The 17,629-nt window shown below is 41.4% G+C and overlaps 1 protein-coding gene across 21 annotated transcripts in view; it reads left to right on the forward strand.

Moving 5' to 3' along the window:
• The window catches only part of LOC147027882 (sorting nexin-2-like), a 249,288-nt gene that overhangs the window by 109,036 nt on the left and 122,623 nt on the right, over positions 1-17,629 (forward strand). For 19 of the 21 annotated variants that reach the window (XM_085877607.1, XM_085877609.1, XM_085877606.1 and 16 more), the window contains 12 exons: positions 2,585-2,721; positions 3,133-3,241; positions 3,326-3,369; positions 3,470-3,617; positions 3,790-3,868; positions 3,965-4,040; positions 4,190-4,303; positions 10,055-10,148; positions 10,277-10,482; positions 10,664-10,807; positions 13,673-13,753; positions 13,865-13,936. In XM_085877607.1, the coding sequence (XP_085733733.1) occupies positions 2,585-2,721; positions 3,133-3,241; positions 3,326-3,369; positions 3,470-3,617; positions 3,790-3,868; positions 3,965-4,040; positions 4,190-4,303; positions 10,055-10,148; positions 10,277-10,482; positions 10,664-10,807; positions 13,673-13,753; positions 13,865-13,936 (1,304 nt within the window). Of the gene's footprint in view, positions 1-2,584; positions 2,722-3,132; positions 3,242-3,325; positions 3,370-3,469; positions 3,618-3,789; positions 3,869-3,964; positions 4,041-4,189; positions 4,304-10,054; positions 10,149-10,276; positions 10,483-10,663; positions 10,808-13,672; positions 13,754-13,864; positions 13,937-14,409; positions 14,662-14,815; positions 14,899-17,629 lie in introns of those variants that run through there. The other 2 variants (XR_015057316.1, XM_085877624.1) reach the window with 2 other exon arrangements.

The raw sequence follows: 17,629 nt of genomic DNA on the forward strand, positions 1-17,629 counted from the left end.
CTCAGCCTAGGCCTCAAACACCCGGTAAGATAACGTCGCCAAAAACTCACAAAATAGCACGATTTTTGAAACAAAACCGAACTTGGAACACACAGTAACATGTAGGTGAGAAAAATAAACAGTTAAAACGGGACAAATAACAACCGGAAACTTATGTTTGAGATCGTCAGCAGAGAGCTCCTAAGGAGACCTCTCGACACTCCAAACCCGGAACTGGAAGTCCAAACTTGCCATTTGATCCATGTAATGATCCATGTTGAAACTTGCCATTTAAAATCATCACTTTATGCAGAAGTAAATTGCTATTTAAGATGTTCTATCAGATGCATTTCAAATTTCTGGAATAAGATTTTGTAAGCTTCACTATGACTGGGGGAAATTTTGCAAAATCTGAGATTTTACACATTTGAAGGTGCCAAGATATGCTGAAGGTCATAAGAAATGTACTGTTTTGCAGAATTGTTCTATTCTTTTGTATAATGATATATATCAAACAAAAAATGCATTTTCAATCATTTTGGACAACATATACAATCATACATGTAACCCATTTCTAAAAAATGAGCTATAAAAATGGAAAAAATAGCCTGTGTTTGGATAAAAAAAAAACATGCTTTGTAAGCAACTTTATCCATAGGACCCATAGCAAAGTATACATTTTCTGAAAGCACAGACACTTGGGCATTATATAACATTAAGATTGTTTATATTATTAAAACTGGGTTCAATTTCTAAGCTTTATCCTCTTTTAGGACCACAGTGTACACAATACCATGCTCCAAGCCTGAAGTTGGTTGGGTGTGGAGTGTGCAAGATGAAAAGCATAAAGAGGTGTGAGGAGTAGCTGTGCAGTGATTGGAGGTGATTTGAAGAGGATACATAGAACCATTTCTCTATAGAAATATTGTAGACTGTATGTAAGTTTCTACATTAATTTAAGTGGGGTCGTTGGCTCTTCCCTATTGTATTTCAACACTAAATGGACAATGGCTAGTCATAATGAGGGACTGGAAGTTAAGACAACAAAGCAGAGCAGCTTCGATGTATGTGATTCTTTGCCTCTGTCTGTCGCTCTTCATAATTGCTTAGAATATATATATATATATATATATATATATATATATATATATATATATATATATATATATATATTATCCCTGTGTGTCGTAAGAGGCGACCAGGGTTGCGTCAGGAAGGGCATCCGGCGTAAAACATGTGCCAAATCACTATGCGGATCATGCGGATGATCCGCTGTGGCGACCCTTAAGGGAGCAGCCGAAAGAAGAAGATATATATATATATATATATATATATATATATATATATATATATATATATATATATATATATATATATATATATATATATATATATATATATATATATATATATATATATATATATGATTTTTTTTTTTTTTGAGAAGCCTAAATAATTCCCATACACTAAAAACGATATTGGTTAGGAACCTAATATTTTTTGTAAATGTAACCTCATGTTACAGAAAGATGTGACATGATCCACACAATTGATTACCTTCAATGAAGTGCTGAAAGTGTCCACCACCAAGTTGCAGCACAAATTCATTCTTTGCTGCATGTTCTCTGATACAGAGCGCCGCATTTCTTGGGGAATATCGCTGATTGTGACACTGATTATTGCTTTTAATTCAACAACACTATATCCTTCAAATATCCCCACAAAAATAAATCTGGCGAGTGGCGATGTAACATCTGTGGGTCGAGGTGGCCATAATGACTTTGACATGACACGGTGACCAAAGAGTCGCCCAAGTTCGTTCAAGCTGTATCGCGAAGTGCGATTGGTGGCACCAACTTGCTGAAGCCATCGTTGTTTCATTTCATCTTCCGTAAGGTGAATAAGAAACTCATGGATTGTTGATGTAAAGTTCTGAGTTTACTGTTTCGAAGAAGAAAATTGGGCCAATAATTATTTGCCGACTTGCAGCGCACCAAACACCTATTTTCACGGAATGCAATGGCCTTTCGTGCATTGCACACCGAGTTGTTCACTTCACCATAAACAAGTGTTTTGCGAGTTTATATCCTCATGAGGATGAAACCGTGCTTGGTCTGTAAAAAAAAAAAACTATAACATCCAAAATGTTGTCTCGTTCTCTTACCATCCTCTGGAGCCGCTCACAGTTTGCTGCACGGTTCTCTTTATCTGGCTCCAGTAACTGATGCGCTGCATGATGCTTGTGGGGATAAACTTTGAATGTCTTGACCGCATTTCTTGTACTGGAATATGAGCAGCGAGCTTGTTGTGCTGAAAGTCTCAGAGATGTCTTCAGGCTCGCTTGCATTCTTTCCCGAACTTCATCCACTTTCTCTAGTGTAACACCACTTGGCTGGCGCATGGGCTTTTTAACTTTCATGCAGCCTGTTTTTCTAAACTGCTTCTCCAGTTTCTAAATTGCTGATTTTGAAGGTTTCGTACGACCACCAAACATGACTTATTTAGGGTTTTTGAATAAATAAAAAATAATCACCTGGTGTATAATATGTGTTTATACTAGTATGTACACTGTATTCATGAACCTCTGTCCTTCTGCTCTCTAAAGATCAAGCTGTTTCAGAAATGCATGATGAGATATCCCTTGGTAGTCCAGACCAGACTGGTTCTCTGTCACCTGTGAGCTCTGCCCTTTCATCCTCCACCGTTACCACCCAGCGACCCGTCCGTGGCATCAACACCGAGGTGAGGTGGTGGATAACGGCGTTGAGATTGTTGGTGGGTTTCAGGATTTTTTTGGCTATCCACCAGTTGCTATGGTCTGTTAATACTCCATTACAAAAAGGATGCATTTCTCATGTGAGTTTTGATTGATCGCTGCTTCAAGAATGTCATCAGAAACCATGACAAATCATCCGATGTAATTCTTAAGCAGATTCCGTGACATATTGAAAGATGTTTTTGTGAGCCAAACCGAGGTGATTGGGTTGACCGTGCAGGCGAAGCATTTTGAACCGTCATTTTACAGGAAGACTATAATTTGGCAAAGCCATCCATCTCGGCCCTTTGTTTGCAGAAAATAAATTGATGACGAAACAGCACCTTGGGTTGGAAGGAAACCTAAGGTTTGAGCGGCTCATTATTCTGTGTCTGCAGGAGCAAGATGAAGATGACGATGATGATGACGATGATGATGATGATGATGATGAAGATGATGAATATGGGCTTGATTTAGAGATTTCCGTTACTGAACCACAGAAAGTCGGTATGAAATTGAACTGTTTTATGAAATGATGATTTAAGCAAGTGGTTGTGTGGTTTAAAAAAAATGTTTTGTGGTGGTTCTCAGGGGACGGCGTGCACGCTTATATGGTGTACAGAGTGTCCACACAGGTGAGTGTTCATTAGCAAACATGATATTTTGCTCGATTTCCCTCTGTTGTAAGTTCGCTGCACAAGGAACGGTGGTGTGTGTGGTGGTGTGATCGGACAGAGCGGCGGTGTTGGCGGTGAAGGCTCTGATGCAGCGGTTACAGTGAAGAGGAGATTTAGCGATTTCCTCGGCCTACACGATCGACTTTATGCCCGCCATAGCCCTGCCGGTGTCATCGTACCTCCCCCGCCAGAAAAGAGCGTCATCGGTGGGTTAAAGATTGATGATTAAAATCGATGAGGCCATCAAGGCACAATAACGTCGATACGAATATACGTAACAGCAAGGAAAATACGGAGTACCTGTTGACAGGTGTAAGTTGCAGGGTTTTGAGGAGACGCCATTTTGTGCTCGGGTGAGGAAAACGTGTTTCTCGGCAGGTATGACAAAAGTAAAGGTGGGAAAAGACGACTCTTCTTCTGTTGAATTCACGGAGAAACGGCGTGCTGCTCTCGAGAGGTATTTTTGTCAAAATGGAGATGGGCATCCATTTTGTTTTTTTTTCTGTGCAAACCGGACAGGTGCTTGATTGTATCATTAACCTGACATGCGCAGGTACCTGCAGCGGACTGCAAGGCATCCGGCACTTGCTCATGATCCAGACTTCCAGCATTTCTTGCAAAAGGAAGAGGTAATTCCGAGTATCCTCGGAGTCTCCTTGTATCGACGCATTGCCGATTGTTGCTCACGTAACGTGATGATTGAAGATTCCCCTCTCGACTCCCCATACGCATTTTTTGACCCTGAACGTGAATCGACGCCCATTGTTCTTCACCCCAGCTCCCCCGAGCGGTGAGCACCCAAGCCCTGAGTGGTGCTGGGATCCTGCGCATGGTGAATCGAGCTGCTGATGCTGTCAACAAGATCACAGCGAGGATTAGTGACAATGATCCAGTGAGATTTGATACCCATCTTTATCCAATTGATTAACCCGCTAATATATGTATCTCAGCAATGTTTCCTTAGAGTCCCCTAGACCTGATACGAGGTCGAATCAAATTTTAAATGAAATTCAACTCTACTTCTGTAATTCTTACCTCTGCCAATGACGGTGGACGGACGTTATGTTTTCACCATTGTCCGTCTGTCTGTGAGCAGGACATCTCAGAAAGCTATGCACGGATTTGGACAAAACTTGGTGGACAGGTTTGGCGTGACAAGGACGAATTGATTAGATTTTGGTGAATATCCGGATCCGATAATTTTTTTTTAATTATTTTAACCGAAGGTGGATGGACAGGTCGTTTTCACCTCTGTGTGTTTGTCTGTATATATGAATCATGTCAATCGCCTACTGGTCACGATTTCGAACTGATCTTCACGAAACTTCACGAAATAGTAGCGTTGGTCATAAGCGAGAGGCCTTATTGATTTTCAACTCATTCGATCAACATAGGCCAGAGGCTAACAACTTTGTCAAATTTCAAAAATCATCAATTTTCATCCGATTGACTTGAAATTTGAAGAGGATTTGCATAAATGAAGTCACTGAATTCAACCACCAATGATTTTTTTTGTTGTCAAATTTGTTTTAAGGATTTTGCAAGTACTGTGATCTGCACGACGTATTTCTTGTGTGTTTTTTTGTCTGTGAGCAATATACCTCAAAAGGTTATGGACGGATCTCGATGAAATTTTGTGGACAGGTTGGGTGTTTGATGAGGATGAACTGATTAGATTTTATTGAAGATCCAGATCCGGACCCAGATACTAGAATTTAAGTGATTCTTCACCATTGAGTGATAGGGCCATAAATGACGTACAGGTGACCCTCGTATAACACGTGTTCTGAGAACTCGTTTTCACGACAACGTGGATTTAATTAATCACCACCAACAACAACAATAACCCCACTACATCATTCTGAGCAAATCGCTCACTCACAGTGGATGCTTTTGCCGCGCCATGTCATTCTGAGCGAGTCTTCGTCATTCTGAGAAAATCAAAAGTTTTAGATCGGTTTGATAGAGGTGAGCGCTGCATTGATATTCAAAGAGAGATGGGACTTCGTGATTCTACAATGAGAACCATTCGTGACAATCGTGATAAAATCCATAAAAGTTCTCCGACAACAACAAATCTCAGTGTTACCAGAACTGCAATATCTCGGTCTGATGTTATTGAAAAAATGGCAAAGATGCTGACGACGTGGATAGAGCATCAGAACCAACATGACATGCCCTTGTCTGGAATGGTCATTCAAGAGAAGGCGAGGAGCTTGTATGGTGATCTAACCAATGATCCAGTGCCTTTTGCTGCCAGTCAAAGGTGGTTCGAGCGCTTCAAGAGTCGCCATGCGTTCCACAATCTCAAGTTGATTGGAGAAGCTGCTGCTGCAGATCATGTTGCTGCCAAACAATTTCCAGCTGTCTTCAAATCGGTGATTGCGGATGGAGGTGACACACCAGGCCAGGTGTTTTTAACCTCAATGAAATTGGACTTTATTGGAAACGCATGCCCAGCCACACTTTCATCTTCATCTCCAACAACTCTGGCCGGTGGCAGTGATTGAGTTCATAGGTTTCATCGAGGCTGAAGTAAGAGAATCAAGGCAACAGATTGTGGACGTGGCCCTGCAAGTGGGATTTGAGGAGGTTGACGAAGATGATGATGTGGATTTGCTTCTCCCACACAGGTAGGAGCTGAGAAAGGAAGATCTTCTGGCTTTGGAGGAGGAGCACATCTGAGATGAATGAGAATCAAGTCCTGAGGAGGTTGTGCCTGTTAAAACCCTCACGACGAAAGTCATGGCTAAAGGTTTCAAGTTCGTCGATGAAGCCATGGCCATCTTTGATGAACATGATCCCGATTGCATGAGTTGTTACAAAGTGCAGAGAGAGATGGAGAATGTCCTGAAATGTTTCAAGGACGTCTACAAAGAGAAAATGAAGGCAGCCACTCAAGTCTCCATGATGAAGTTCTTCAAATAAATCCCAAGCAAATGAGCCTCCATTTCATCTTCTGAGCTTTCAGCCTCAACTGGACGGCCTGCCACACCTGAATAAGCCTGCCACACGCAATATGTACTGTATCCAATTCCAATCATTATAAAACGTATGAAAAAGTAATTACTTTTAATATTTTTCTTTGCTATGTGCTTTATTTACACATTGTTTACTGCATTTTTGAGGTTTTTATGAAGGTCTTCAACCTTAAAAGGTTGAAATCTTCCCCATTTGGAACATAACCCACATTTTTACATGTTAAATATTGCCCCTAAAACACGTTTTAGGATAACACCGTTTTGCGGGAATGCATCCCTCGCGTTATACGAGGGTCATCTGTACAGTATAACAATGCATGATCTAATGGTCTGTAAAAATATTCACCTCCTACCAATATTGCTACATTTAGGTGAATTACGAATTCTGTAGAATTTTTTTTATTACCTCGACTACCAAAGGGGAAGGAAGTTATGTTTTCACCCCTTTCTCTCTGTTTGCTTGTTACTTGCAAAATCGAGGATTTTTCAAGTATATTGGTCAGTCGATTTTGTTATTGTCTGTCTGTCTGTTTGTTTATCGCCTACAGGTCACAATTCTATACCGATAGTCATGAAACTTTACCAAGTGGTAGAAATACTCTCAACTGAGAAGCCTATTGAAATATAATATATTTTAATATATATTGTTATGGCCACAGGTACCAAGTGTATTATGAGGGGGTTAATCCCCGTTTGTCCTCGGAATAGCCAGACCTGGGGCCACCACTCACAATTAACATTGTGGTACGGTGGGTTGCTTTAGAACCACGAACGCCACCCAGTTAACCACGAGTTCCAGTGTCCGCCATCTAATTATGCCATTTAACTAGAGGTCACGTGGTTACCTGAACGGGGAGCGCGCCCTCGGCAAAGCACCAATGTTATCTTGATTAGATCATAATTAGGGCGGCCGAGCGTTTAACCGCTGGTGCGTGCCGACTATTATTGGTCAAGTAGTGTGGTAATTACCTCCCAGTCTATCTAGGTTCGGACAATACTGGATCAACGGAAGGAAAGGACAAGCACGGACAGGTTGGAACGTCAACAAATAATTTATTAATAAGAAAATAAATAAATAAAATTAATCAAAATGATTGCAATCAAATAAATAATTAATAAGGCAAAATCAATCAAAGTGATAGGAAACGAGACAAAGAGCAAATGCTTATCAGAGATTGACTTACTGAACAACTAATCACAGACAAGGGCACCCAGCAGATCATTCGGGGGTCAAAAAAAAAACATCTCGCTCACGAAAGAGAAGTCGTCCATCAAACAAAAACGTCCTGAAATGTGTGAGCATGCCTTGTCAGTTGTCAGCACCCAGCCATGCCGTGCACCCACTCGCCAACAGGCTTGAACACCAGTCGACGTCACCCCCAAGAAACAGGTACGCCAAGGGCGACCATCTGACTGGAACCGACGAAGCAGCCATCTGACTGGAAATGATGAAGCAATCGTCTGATTGGCTTATTGTCGACCGACAAAGCTGTCAGAACCGCAAACAGCTATCGCCAACTGACTCACGAACTGACTCGTTGTCGACTGACTGGAAAAAGCCGTCTCACTTGCAGTGACGACCAACCTGTGCGCGCCGCCCCCCCCCCCCATAAACGGACCTCTCCCCCTCTTTTTATAGGCAGCCTGTCTCGGTGGCACAGACTCCCCCCAAATCCACTCCGCCCCACTTGCGCACCGTTACCGTGACAACCCTCACATCCCACAATTATTCCTCGCTTACGATGCCAGGTCTGTGATGCTGGACGAACGGCAAAAAGCAGCCATTTGTCAGAATTACCGAGCACAAAATGTGAAGCGCTCGTAAAACGTCAACCACAATTATTACCTCACTGTTCAGCCTGACATGAAAAAAGCCAGTTAGTGTCCAAAGAGCTGCGGAACGCGGTGTCCAAACGTCGAGGGAAAAAGGCGGGTCTCGGCGTCCGTGAAAGAAACGGGTATCTCGCGTGCATGAATGTTTCTGTCGAAAAGAGAAAAAACTTCCCATATAATAAGAGAGGGAACCTATTCTTTACCCTTCTCAATGCATCACATTTAGAATCCCACCAGACATTGGGATGGGTCTATCCTGGAAATGCCTTGAGGGAAATAACTATCTGAGGACCTGGATGTTGGTAAATATTCGATGGATCAGATTCTGAAATCCGTAACAATATATATATATATATATATATATATATATATATATATATATATATATATATATATATATATATATATATACACATGTTGGAGGTTACAGTTGAAGGTAACATTTACATATACATGTATATGTTTATATTTATTTATATATATATATATATATATATATATAATTTTATATACTTGTATATTATATTTAATATTATATATTACATTATGTTCTATATATATATATATATATTAATATGATATTTCAAAAATGTATTGGGGCTGATATGTTCTCTTGGATCAGGCATTGCGTGGTGGAGGTATGCGCTCTACCTAGTGCCCTTCTCGTTCATAAGTGAAGAGGTCAAAGTAAACACTGGTATAGTTGAAGGAGGTTACATGTCAGGAATTCCTGCAAAAAACGTTCAAAGTATCAAAATTCACTGGTTCCAAAGTATGCAGCCCCTTTGGTCAGTACTTGGAACCACCTTTTACAGCAATGACTGCGATCAGTGTTTATGGGTCGGTCTCTTCCAGCTTTGAACAGTTTGATGGTGAAATCTTTTCTCATTCTTCATGTGAAAATTGCTCTGGTTCTGCCAAGCTTAATGGGGATTGGTGATGGACTGCAATCTTCAAGTTTCACCATAAATGTTCAATTGGGTTCAAGTCAGCACTTTGGACCACTCAACATTTATTTTCTTCCTATTCACTCACTCCAGTGTGGCTTTAGCTTTGTGCTTTGGATCATTGTCCTGCTGTAATGTAAATCTCCAACCCAGTTTCAGATTCATGGCTGACTCAAGCAGGTTTTCATCAATGATTTTCCTGTACTTTGTACCGTCCATTGTCCCTTCAATCCTAACAAGCTTGCCAGTACCTGCTGATGAAAAGCAGCTGCATAACATGATGCTGCAACCACCATGCTTGACAGTCGGGAGAGTGTTGACTGAGTGATGTGCTCCCTTCTCTCGACTCTCATTCTTTTCTCAGTTTTGAATTGTACAACTTTAGCCCCTTTCCTTCCCCCCCCCCCCCATATGTGTATGCAATAAGTAGACCCTTCATATCAGCCCCATGCCACACTGCTGCGGATACATTGTCGTTTCACGCTTGATCATCATTGTATTGTTCTGGGAGTTTGTGAATAAGACCATTGATGTGTATTATTCTTTGTGAATCACAGCATTGATGAATGAATGTATTTGCGACCAAAGGCATGTTCATTAGTATTGAGTTTGGTCATGGCTGTCACATTTCAAATGTGTAATTACACAATGAGGTATAGAGCGGGGGTGTGGAGGATGGGACAATTTAGAATGATTATGATTTTTGTGTGGACAGTTTCTGCGGATATGTGTATGGCCTCTGGTTGCAATGATCCAGCCTATAATTGGTTTTATTCCTTTCCCCTTATGCCTTTGATGAGCATCCTTTGATGAGCATGCATATGTTTGTGTGTAACTATTGGTGGAGTACAGTGGAAGTTTAATAAATTGTTTTCTACTCAGTGGTTTGAGGAACAGTTGCAGCAATTTGAGGAAATGGAGAACCAGCTGAGAAAGTTGCACGGTGGCCTGGAGTGCCTGGTTCAGCACCGTAAAGGTGAGGAGCATTTAGCATCGTACGACATGCACCATAAGGAGCACTTTGTACGTCATGCCATGGTGAAATGGGTTTTTACATCAATGTAAGGGCAATGTAATTAATTTTTTGAGTGCATGTACGTGCAGAGGCTTCTCAGAGTTCACTGAGTCTAGCACGTAGTGCTGCCATGTTGGGGAGCTCCGAGGAACATACGGCACTCTCCCGCGCATTGTCCCAACTCTCCCAGCTCGGAGAAAATTCTGCCACTCTCCTTCATGAGCAGGCTCTCTCGGATACAAGCTTCTTGTGTGACCTTTGTGCGGAGTACATACGCTTGCTAAGTTCTGCAAGGGTGAGTGAGAAATCATTTTATTCATAATTTGAGTAGATTATCCTGGCGAGTTAATTTGAGGAACGTGTTAAGGTAGGGATGAAACAAAGGAAATAGATTAATTGGAGAGAAAATGTAGGATGTGGAATCTGCATACATCTAACTGAGTGAGGATGTATGTGCGATTGTTTTATGCGCACAGGCAGCATTTGAGCAACGGCTCCGTTGCTGGCAACACTGGCAGGAAGCTCTAGCAGCACTGCAGCGCCGGCGTGAGGCCGAGTCGAAGTTGCAAGCCGGAGGAAAGGCAGAGAAGTCCGAGCAAGCTCGAGTGGAGATACACGAGGTGAGAATCAATTGGCCACAAGTTGAGAAAAGAGAAGTTTTTAATGGCTTTGAGATAAGAGGGTCATAGGAGTAGTGGTGGGGCAACTTAGCTAAATGTAGCATAACAATTGTGCATTTTGTGAGGAAAGCACCAAATTTGGCACACTAGTAGCCTATCATATTACGAACAGATTTGGATATTGGGCAATCTCAAAATTTTTGATGGCAGTGGAAAATGGCTGCCGCAGCCATCAGCGGCTGAATTTGAGATGGCCCAATATCCAAATCTGTTCGTAATATGATAGGCTACTAGTGTGCCAAATTTGGTGCTTTCCTCACAAAATGCACAATTGTTATGCTAAGTTGCCCCACTATAGTAATTCAAAAAGTACTAGGGAATGGGGTCGTAGTCTCTGCAGGCCATAACCTAAGGCAGTCACCTTAACCCAATGTGCATTGGCCACGTAGGTTTACAAAAGTTTGCATTGGCTTTGAAGATATGTGTATTTATGTTTATGGACAAAGAAGTTTTGAGTTTGATATAATCGGTGCAATTGTGCTGCGAGAAATTAATTGCTGCGTCTGAGTAATACAAGGAAGTTCAACGTAAGAAGAGGCCATCAGGCCCATCAGGACTGTGCATTTCTGCCGTCACCCGCGTACTTCTCCAATGCTTCCAGGTACTTATCCAAATTCCATTGACAACCTAAATTCCGTTTCTGCTGTCACTTACCTTCCAGGGAGACTAATCCATGCAATAACTATTCTGAGCTCTAAAGTTTGTAGATTTGAGCAGTTTTGGGCAGCATTTGGGTTATTTGCCTCTTGTATCAAAGCTTTGTTGTGATATGCCTGGTGTTGGCTTAATATGGTGGTGGGCTTGGGATTCTAGGATCCTGAGTTCAAATCCCCCTTGGCTGTTGAATTAATGCCAGGTGGGGTTGATTCTGCCTGTCATCCTTCTGAGGTTGGCAAAATGAGTGCCAGCTTGCTGGTATCCTGTGTCGGAGTGGCGACCTGTCCAGGATTGTACCCAATAGCCAAGGAGACTGCTTCGGCAGCACGAACAAACTGCACAGAGTATGGTCCCAAAGGATGGATGGATGGATTTACTGTGATGTGACAAATCAGAAGACTACATCGAGGAAAGGATCAGCGTTGTAGGACTAGTATCAAATGCCTAAAAGCGTCCTTCAAGAAGAGCGATTTTTGAGTGGCTTAGTAAGGGGGCTTATGACTCAGGAATTTTTCTTTCGTATGCAGCACATAGCTGTAGGTAGCATCATTTGCTGAGATCACAGCAGTGCCCCCCTCCCCCCCAACCCAAGGAGGTTAGAGCAGGAAATTGGAGTTTGGGATGGGTGGTGGCGATAACTCGTCTGATCTTTGCGTAGGACACTCAGGACTCAAACCTTTGGGATAGTTTAAAATTCTTCCAATACCATGCTGTACGCACAGTTAATCAATGGCTTTCTTGGTATGCGTGAATAAAACGAGTTGCACTGAAATGATAGTCGCATGTGGGTTGAGCAAAAGCATCAGTCCCTCACTGAACCAACTTTGCCAGCATACAAGGTTCGGTGCAATGTATCCTCACAATGACGTTTGGATTTAATACCCTCACCAGAGGAGAGTATTGCATTTGGATCAGTTTGTTTGTTACTTGTCAAAAGTATTTCGTCAAGTATGTTTGGCTGTTGTGCCTGTTTGTCCGTCTTTCACACGATTTTTGTCTACAGTTTTGAAGCAAAAGTTTGTAAATTTTTTTGTGTATGTATTTTGTGGACAGCAACACACATTTTTGGTCAGGATCTGGATCCAGACACGAGAATTCTTCACCATTGAGAGATAGGGCCAAAAACTATAAAAAGCACGATATCTCAAAAAGTAGTGGACGGATTCGGACTAAACTTGGTGGACACGTTTGGTGTGTGACAAGGATGAATCGATTAGATTTTGGTGAAGAACCAGATCTGGATCCTATAATTTTGATTGAGTGATTCTTTCCCATTGAGAGATTTGGCCAAAAACGATATAGCGTATGATATTTCAAAAAGTTATGGATGGGTTATGACAAAACTTGATGGACGAGTTGGGTAGGTGATTTGAACAAGTTAATGAGATTTTGGAGGTCTGGATCCAGATCCGGCCAATCAGTGTGATACAAAACGTAAACTGTTCAGCCTGGCGGCGGTATGCACTTTACCGAGTGCCGTTCTAATGTTCTGTCTGATTTGTTCACTTCTGCAAGTTAATCAATGACGTTGGCAGATGAGCTGGTGCTTGTTGCACTTGTTCTACGAGTGAAGGTATTCATGCGAATCCTCTCGAATTTACCTTTTCATCGACACATTCACCAAGACACTGTAGCTTGTACATCTTTGAGAAAGTGTCTTCCTTTTTCACTTTTTAAATGATTCACCTCGAGACTCTGCAACATGTGATTTGAGACGCGGTATAATTGATCTCTTTCTGTTTCCCATGTGCCAACAAAGGAAATCCAAGAGGTAATAATCTTCCACCTGCTCTGGGAAACTTTTCCCCACCACCTCACATCATTCGAATTTCCCTGAAGGTGTATTTTACCAAAGTATTCTTTTACTGACTTCAGTTACAAATCAAATCAGTAATTAAAATGGACTGCAGTGGATATGGATCCTTTGAGGTTTCAATATTTTTGAAACGCGCTATCTGCACCGTGCCATTTCACCATGCTTCACTCAATGTGTCACACCTGCGTCCAGCAGCCGACCTGCAATGTAGTGTCATAAAATCCATGCTATGACATCAAATTTTGATGGGCAAATACCAGCATAATAATAAAGGTCACATGACTGCTTATGATCTAAATAACTTTTCTTTCTTTGTTCTCCTCAACCAACAGTGGCAATGCAAGGTGCAACAGGGAGAGCAAGATTTCGAAGCGATCTCCAAAACCCTTCGCAAAGAGGTAGCCCGTATTGAGGTCAGGACTCCAAACCCCACCTCCAAGAGTTTCGTTATGTAATGCTTGCTTCAACTCTCAATCGAAGGTACGTTTCTCCATGCAAGCCGTGAGCTGTGGTTGTATCCTCAGATGGAGCGCGTGACCGATTTCAAGACTGCTGTGGTGAAGTACTTGGAGTCACTGATCCGCACTCATCAGCAGGTCTGTTTAGGACAATGGGTCATTATGGGGCTGGAATCTTGGGTAGGATTATGACTTTAAGCTTCATGTTGGTATGACAGGTACCTTTAAAAAAAAAACAACTCCATCGAGGCTCATGGGAGTAGTTGGTACATCAGTGAGATGAAAGAAACATCGCATGAAGATTCGAGCAGAGTTGAGATGAGTAGTTTATGTCGGACTCTGAAAAGCAAATTCTGAGCCGGTGAGCAAAGTCTTGTGTTAATCACTATACCGTGGTATGTCGAGGCCAAACGTTAGTTTCCCGAAACCGATTTTCCTTTGTTATTTTTAATCAAAATGTAGGCTGCCAGATAGTTGCTTTGATTCAATCACTTATCCATTACATTTTATGCAAAATATGTACTTTAACATTTCCCTGCATTGCTCCCTCTCTTCTTTAGTTTTCTCTTTCCTTTAACTTATCCTCGTCCCCCTCTCTGCTCCTCCTCCAGGTACTAACTTGCTGGGAGATTTTTCTACCTGAAGCAAAAGCCATTGCCTGATAGTTTTCACTGACAATGTTGGGGATTGAGATTTAGTGATTAGTTTGGGGTTCGTGTTGATGGTTATGGAATGAGTGTTGTAGTTATAACTATGGAAGTTCCAAAGGAAACCAACCCCATTTTTATCAAGGGTAGTGTGCACTCCCATCATGAATGAAAAATGGACTGTTTTACAGATTGAATAAAGTGATATCATGATGACACATGTTATCGCTGCAGCACTTGTTATTTTTACCTTCACAAACTTCGTTTGACGAAGGTATTGTATTGACCCCTGTGTATTTATTTATTGGTAAATATGTGTGCGGACAACATTGTGCAAAAACTGCTGGACCGATTTGCATGAAATTTTCAGAGATGATGTGCAGTTACTCAAGGACGCCAGGCGAAGCTTTTGAGAGCGATCGGATTAAAGGTCAAGGTCACGGTCACGAAAAGGTCAGAATCGTTTTTTCGTCATTACGCGGTCAATTTTTATCTGAACGAGATAAAACCAACACCAAAATGTTCATTACTCAATTCTACATTCTAGGCTATGCCACATGAAAGTGTGGCATAATTACCCTAGGTAGCGGTTGAGGGTCAAAGGTCAAGGGGGTCACCACAAAGCATTTTTCATTGGGCAGCGTCGTGGACAACATTACGCAAAAACCACTTAGCAGATTGTCATGAAATTTTGTGGACTTGTTTGACATCATGAGAGGACAAATCGATTAGATTTTGGGAGCGATCGGATCAAAGGTCAAGGTCACAAAAAGGTCAAAATCGTTTTTTTGCGATTTAAGTGTCAATTTTGTGCCGATTTACATCAAATTAAGTCCAAAATGTTCAGTATTCAAATCCCGATCCAATGATATAGGGTATGGTATAGTGTTTGCAACCCTAGTTAGTCTGTGGAAGTCAAAGGTCAAGGGGGTCACCAAAATGGAGTTTTTGATTGGGAAGCGTTGTGGACAACATTACACAAAAACCACTTCGCAGATTGTCATGAAATTTTGTGGATGTGTTTGGCATCACAAGAGAACAAATCGATTAGATTTTGGGAGCGATCGGATCAAAGGTTAAGGTCAAGGTCACAAAAAGGTCAAAATCGTTTTTTCGCGATTAAATTGTCAATTTTGTTTTGGTTTACAGCAAATTAACTCCAAAATGTTCAAAATTAAATTCCCCATCCTGTAATATGACACATGGTATGGTACTTTTGTCACCCAAGGCAGCGGTTGGGGGTCAAAGGTCAAGGGGGTCACACAAATTCACATTTATATCGGAAAGCGTTGTGGACAACTTAACGCAAAAAAAACAAAATGCAGAGAGGCTTTAATTGTTTTGGATTTGTTTGGCATCATGAAAGGACAAATCTATTAGATTTTGGGAGTGATCGGATCAAAGGTCAAGGTCACAAAAAGGTCAACATTGTTTTTTCATGATGAAAACGGTTAATGTTTCTGATTTACATCAAATTAACTCCAAATTGTTCAGTGTTCAATTCCCCATCTTCTGAAATGACACAAGGTATAGTACTATTGTCACCCTAGGTAGCGGTTGTGGGTCAAAGGTCATGGGGGTCACGAAATGCATATTTGTATTGAGATGCGTTGTGGACAACTTAATACAAAGGTAATAACTAGAATATATCTCTGTCTTTAAACTGTGTGTCTGTTGATGCAACAAGAGCCATAAGGGCCCTACCAAACTTAGTTACTGAGTAAAATACAACAAATTTTCATTAAGGAGACTTGGTATCGTTTGATATGCACATAGCTTCGCTCATGGTTTAGTAAAAGGAGTTTTACTTTCTTGTTTAATTAGACGCCAATTAAAATGATGTTTTTGTCCTCGCTCGGATTTGAAAACATGATCTACTTGATCCAGGTCGTGTCTGCGTGGTCAGTGACATTCGACCGAATCCGACCCTACATGCAACAGAGTTCGGCACTCGGGACAACGAATCACCTAAAATTGTCATAATCGTAATAGTTCTAATAACAAAATCCTTTCACAAAATCCGGATCATGGACTTTAAATTTGCGAAATTCCCGAGCAGATTTCGTGGAATTTTAGTTCCTCATTTCACTCTCATGCCATGTTCAAACTAGTGGCTGCGGCGAAGGTATGCGCTCTACGAGTGCCCGTCCTAGTTTTTGGAGGTTTTACTGCATCTTGTTTGAGCTGGACTGGTCCAAAGTGGATAATGTATCAGCCTCAGTTAAATCTGGACTTGAGCTACTCCATTAACATTGGCAGTCTCAGATCACTGCCTTTGGGGGTGTTGGTCAGTTCCTTTTTTTTTACCCTCTTCAGAGGAGGAGAAGGTATTGCATTTGGGGTCCGTTTGTTTTTCTCTGCAACCCCTTGTCAGATTGACATGAAATTTTCACCTTAGGAGTGACTCATGTAGAATGTTTTAATTATTGGCATTGGTCATGTGGTGTGGCAGCCATGTTCGAAAAAAAATTGAAACTTGGCATGCGGCAAGCACTCCACATGGGGAAGTCATTTTTTTTTTTAAATGATGTCACAATTGCATGTGTAGAATGCTACATCCAATCAGTGTTAAAATATTTGAGGGGTTTTGGCAGCCATATTGCTTTAAAGAATACTAAAATGAAAACCTTCAAAAATCTTTTAAATGGCTGAACAGATCACGGTGAAACTTTACATGTATGACCACCTATCCTTGAGGAACAAAAAGTTCACACCTATGATGTCATAGGTCAGATGGTTTGGCAGCCATATTGGATTTACCCGACAACCTATAAAAAATCCCCAGAACGGCTGGATAGATCAAGGGGAAACTTCACACACACGTTCCCCAAGCCTTGGGGATACCAGGGTCTTCACGAATAATTGATATGTCACATGGCCTGGCAGCCATATTGGACTGAGCAAAAAAATCTTTTTTTAAATGCTCTTGAATCACTTCATCAATTCAGCATGAAACTTCACAATTGTGATCTAGTAATGATGAATATATGTTTTGAATTTTAACATGATCAGACACATGGTCTGGCAGGCAGAATGTTTTTTGGTTTTTGATCTGGGTTCTTTTTGTTTTATTGAATAAGGCTCACTTGGCTGTGTCTGGATATGTTTGAAGGTAGAGGAGTAGCAGTTGAAATGTGAATCCTATCCAGGTTCCTCCTGCTGACTTCATCTTTGCTTTTTGGTT

Source organism: Eptatretus burgeri, chromosome 4, assembly GCF_056783735.1.
Source record: "Eptatretus burgeri isolate ZD-2024b chromosome 4, Ebu_testis_v1, whole genome shotgun sequence".
In the NCBI taxonomy this organism is placed as follows: Eukaryota; Metazoa; Chordata; class Myxini; order Myxiniformes; family Myxinidae; genus Eptatretus; species Eptatretus burgeri.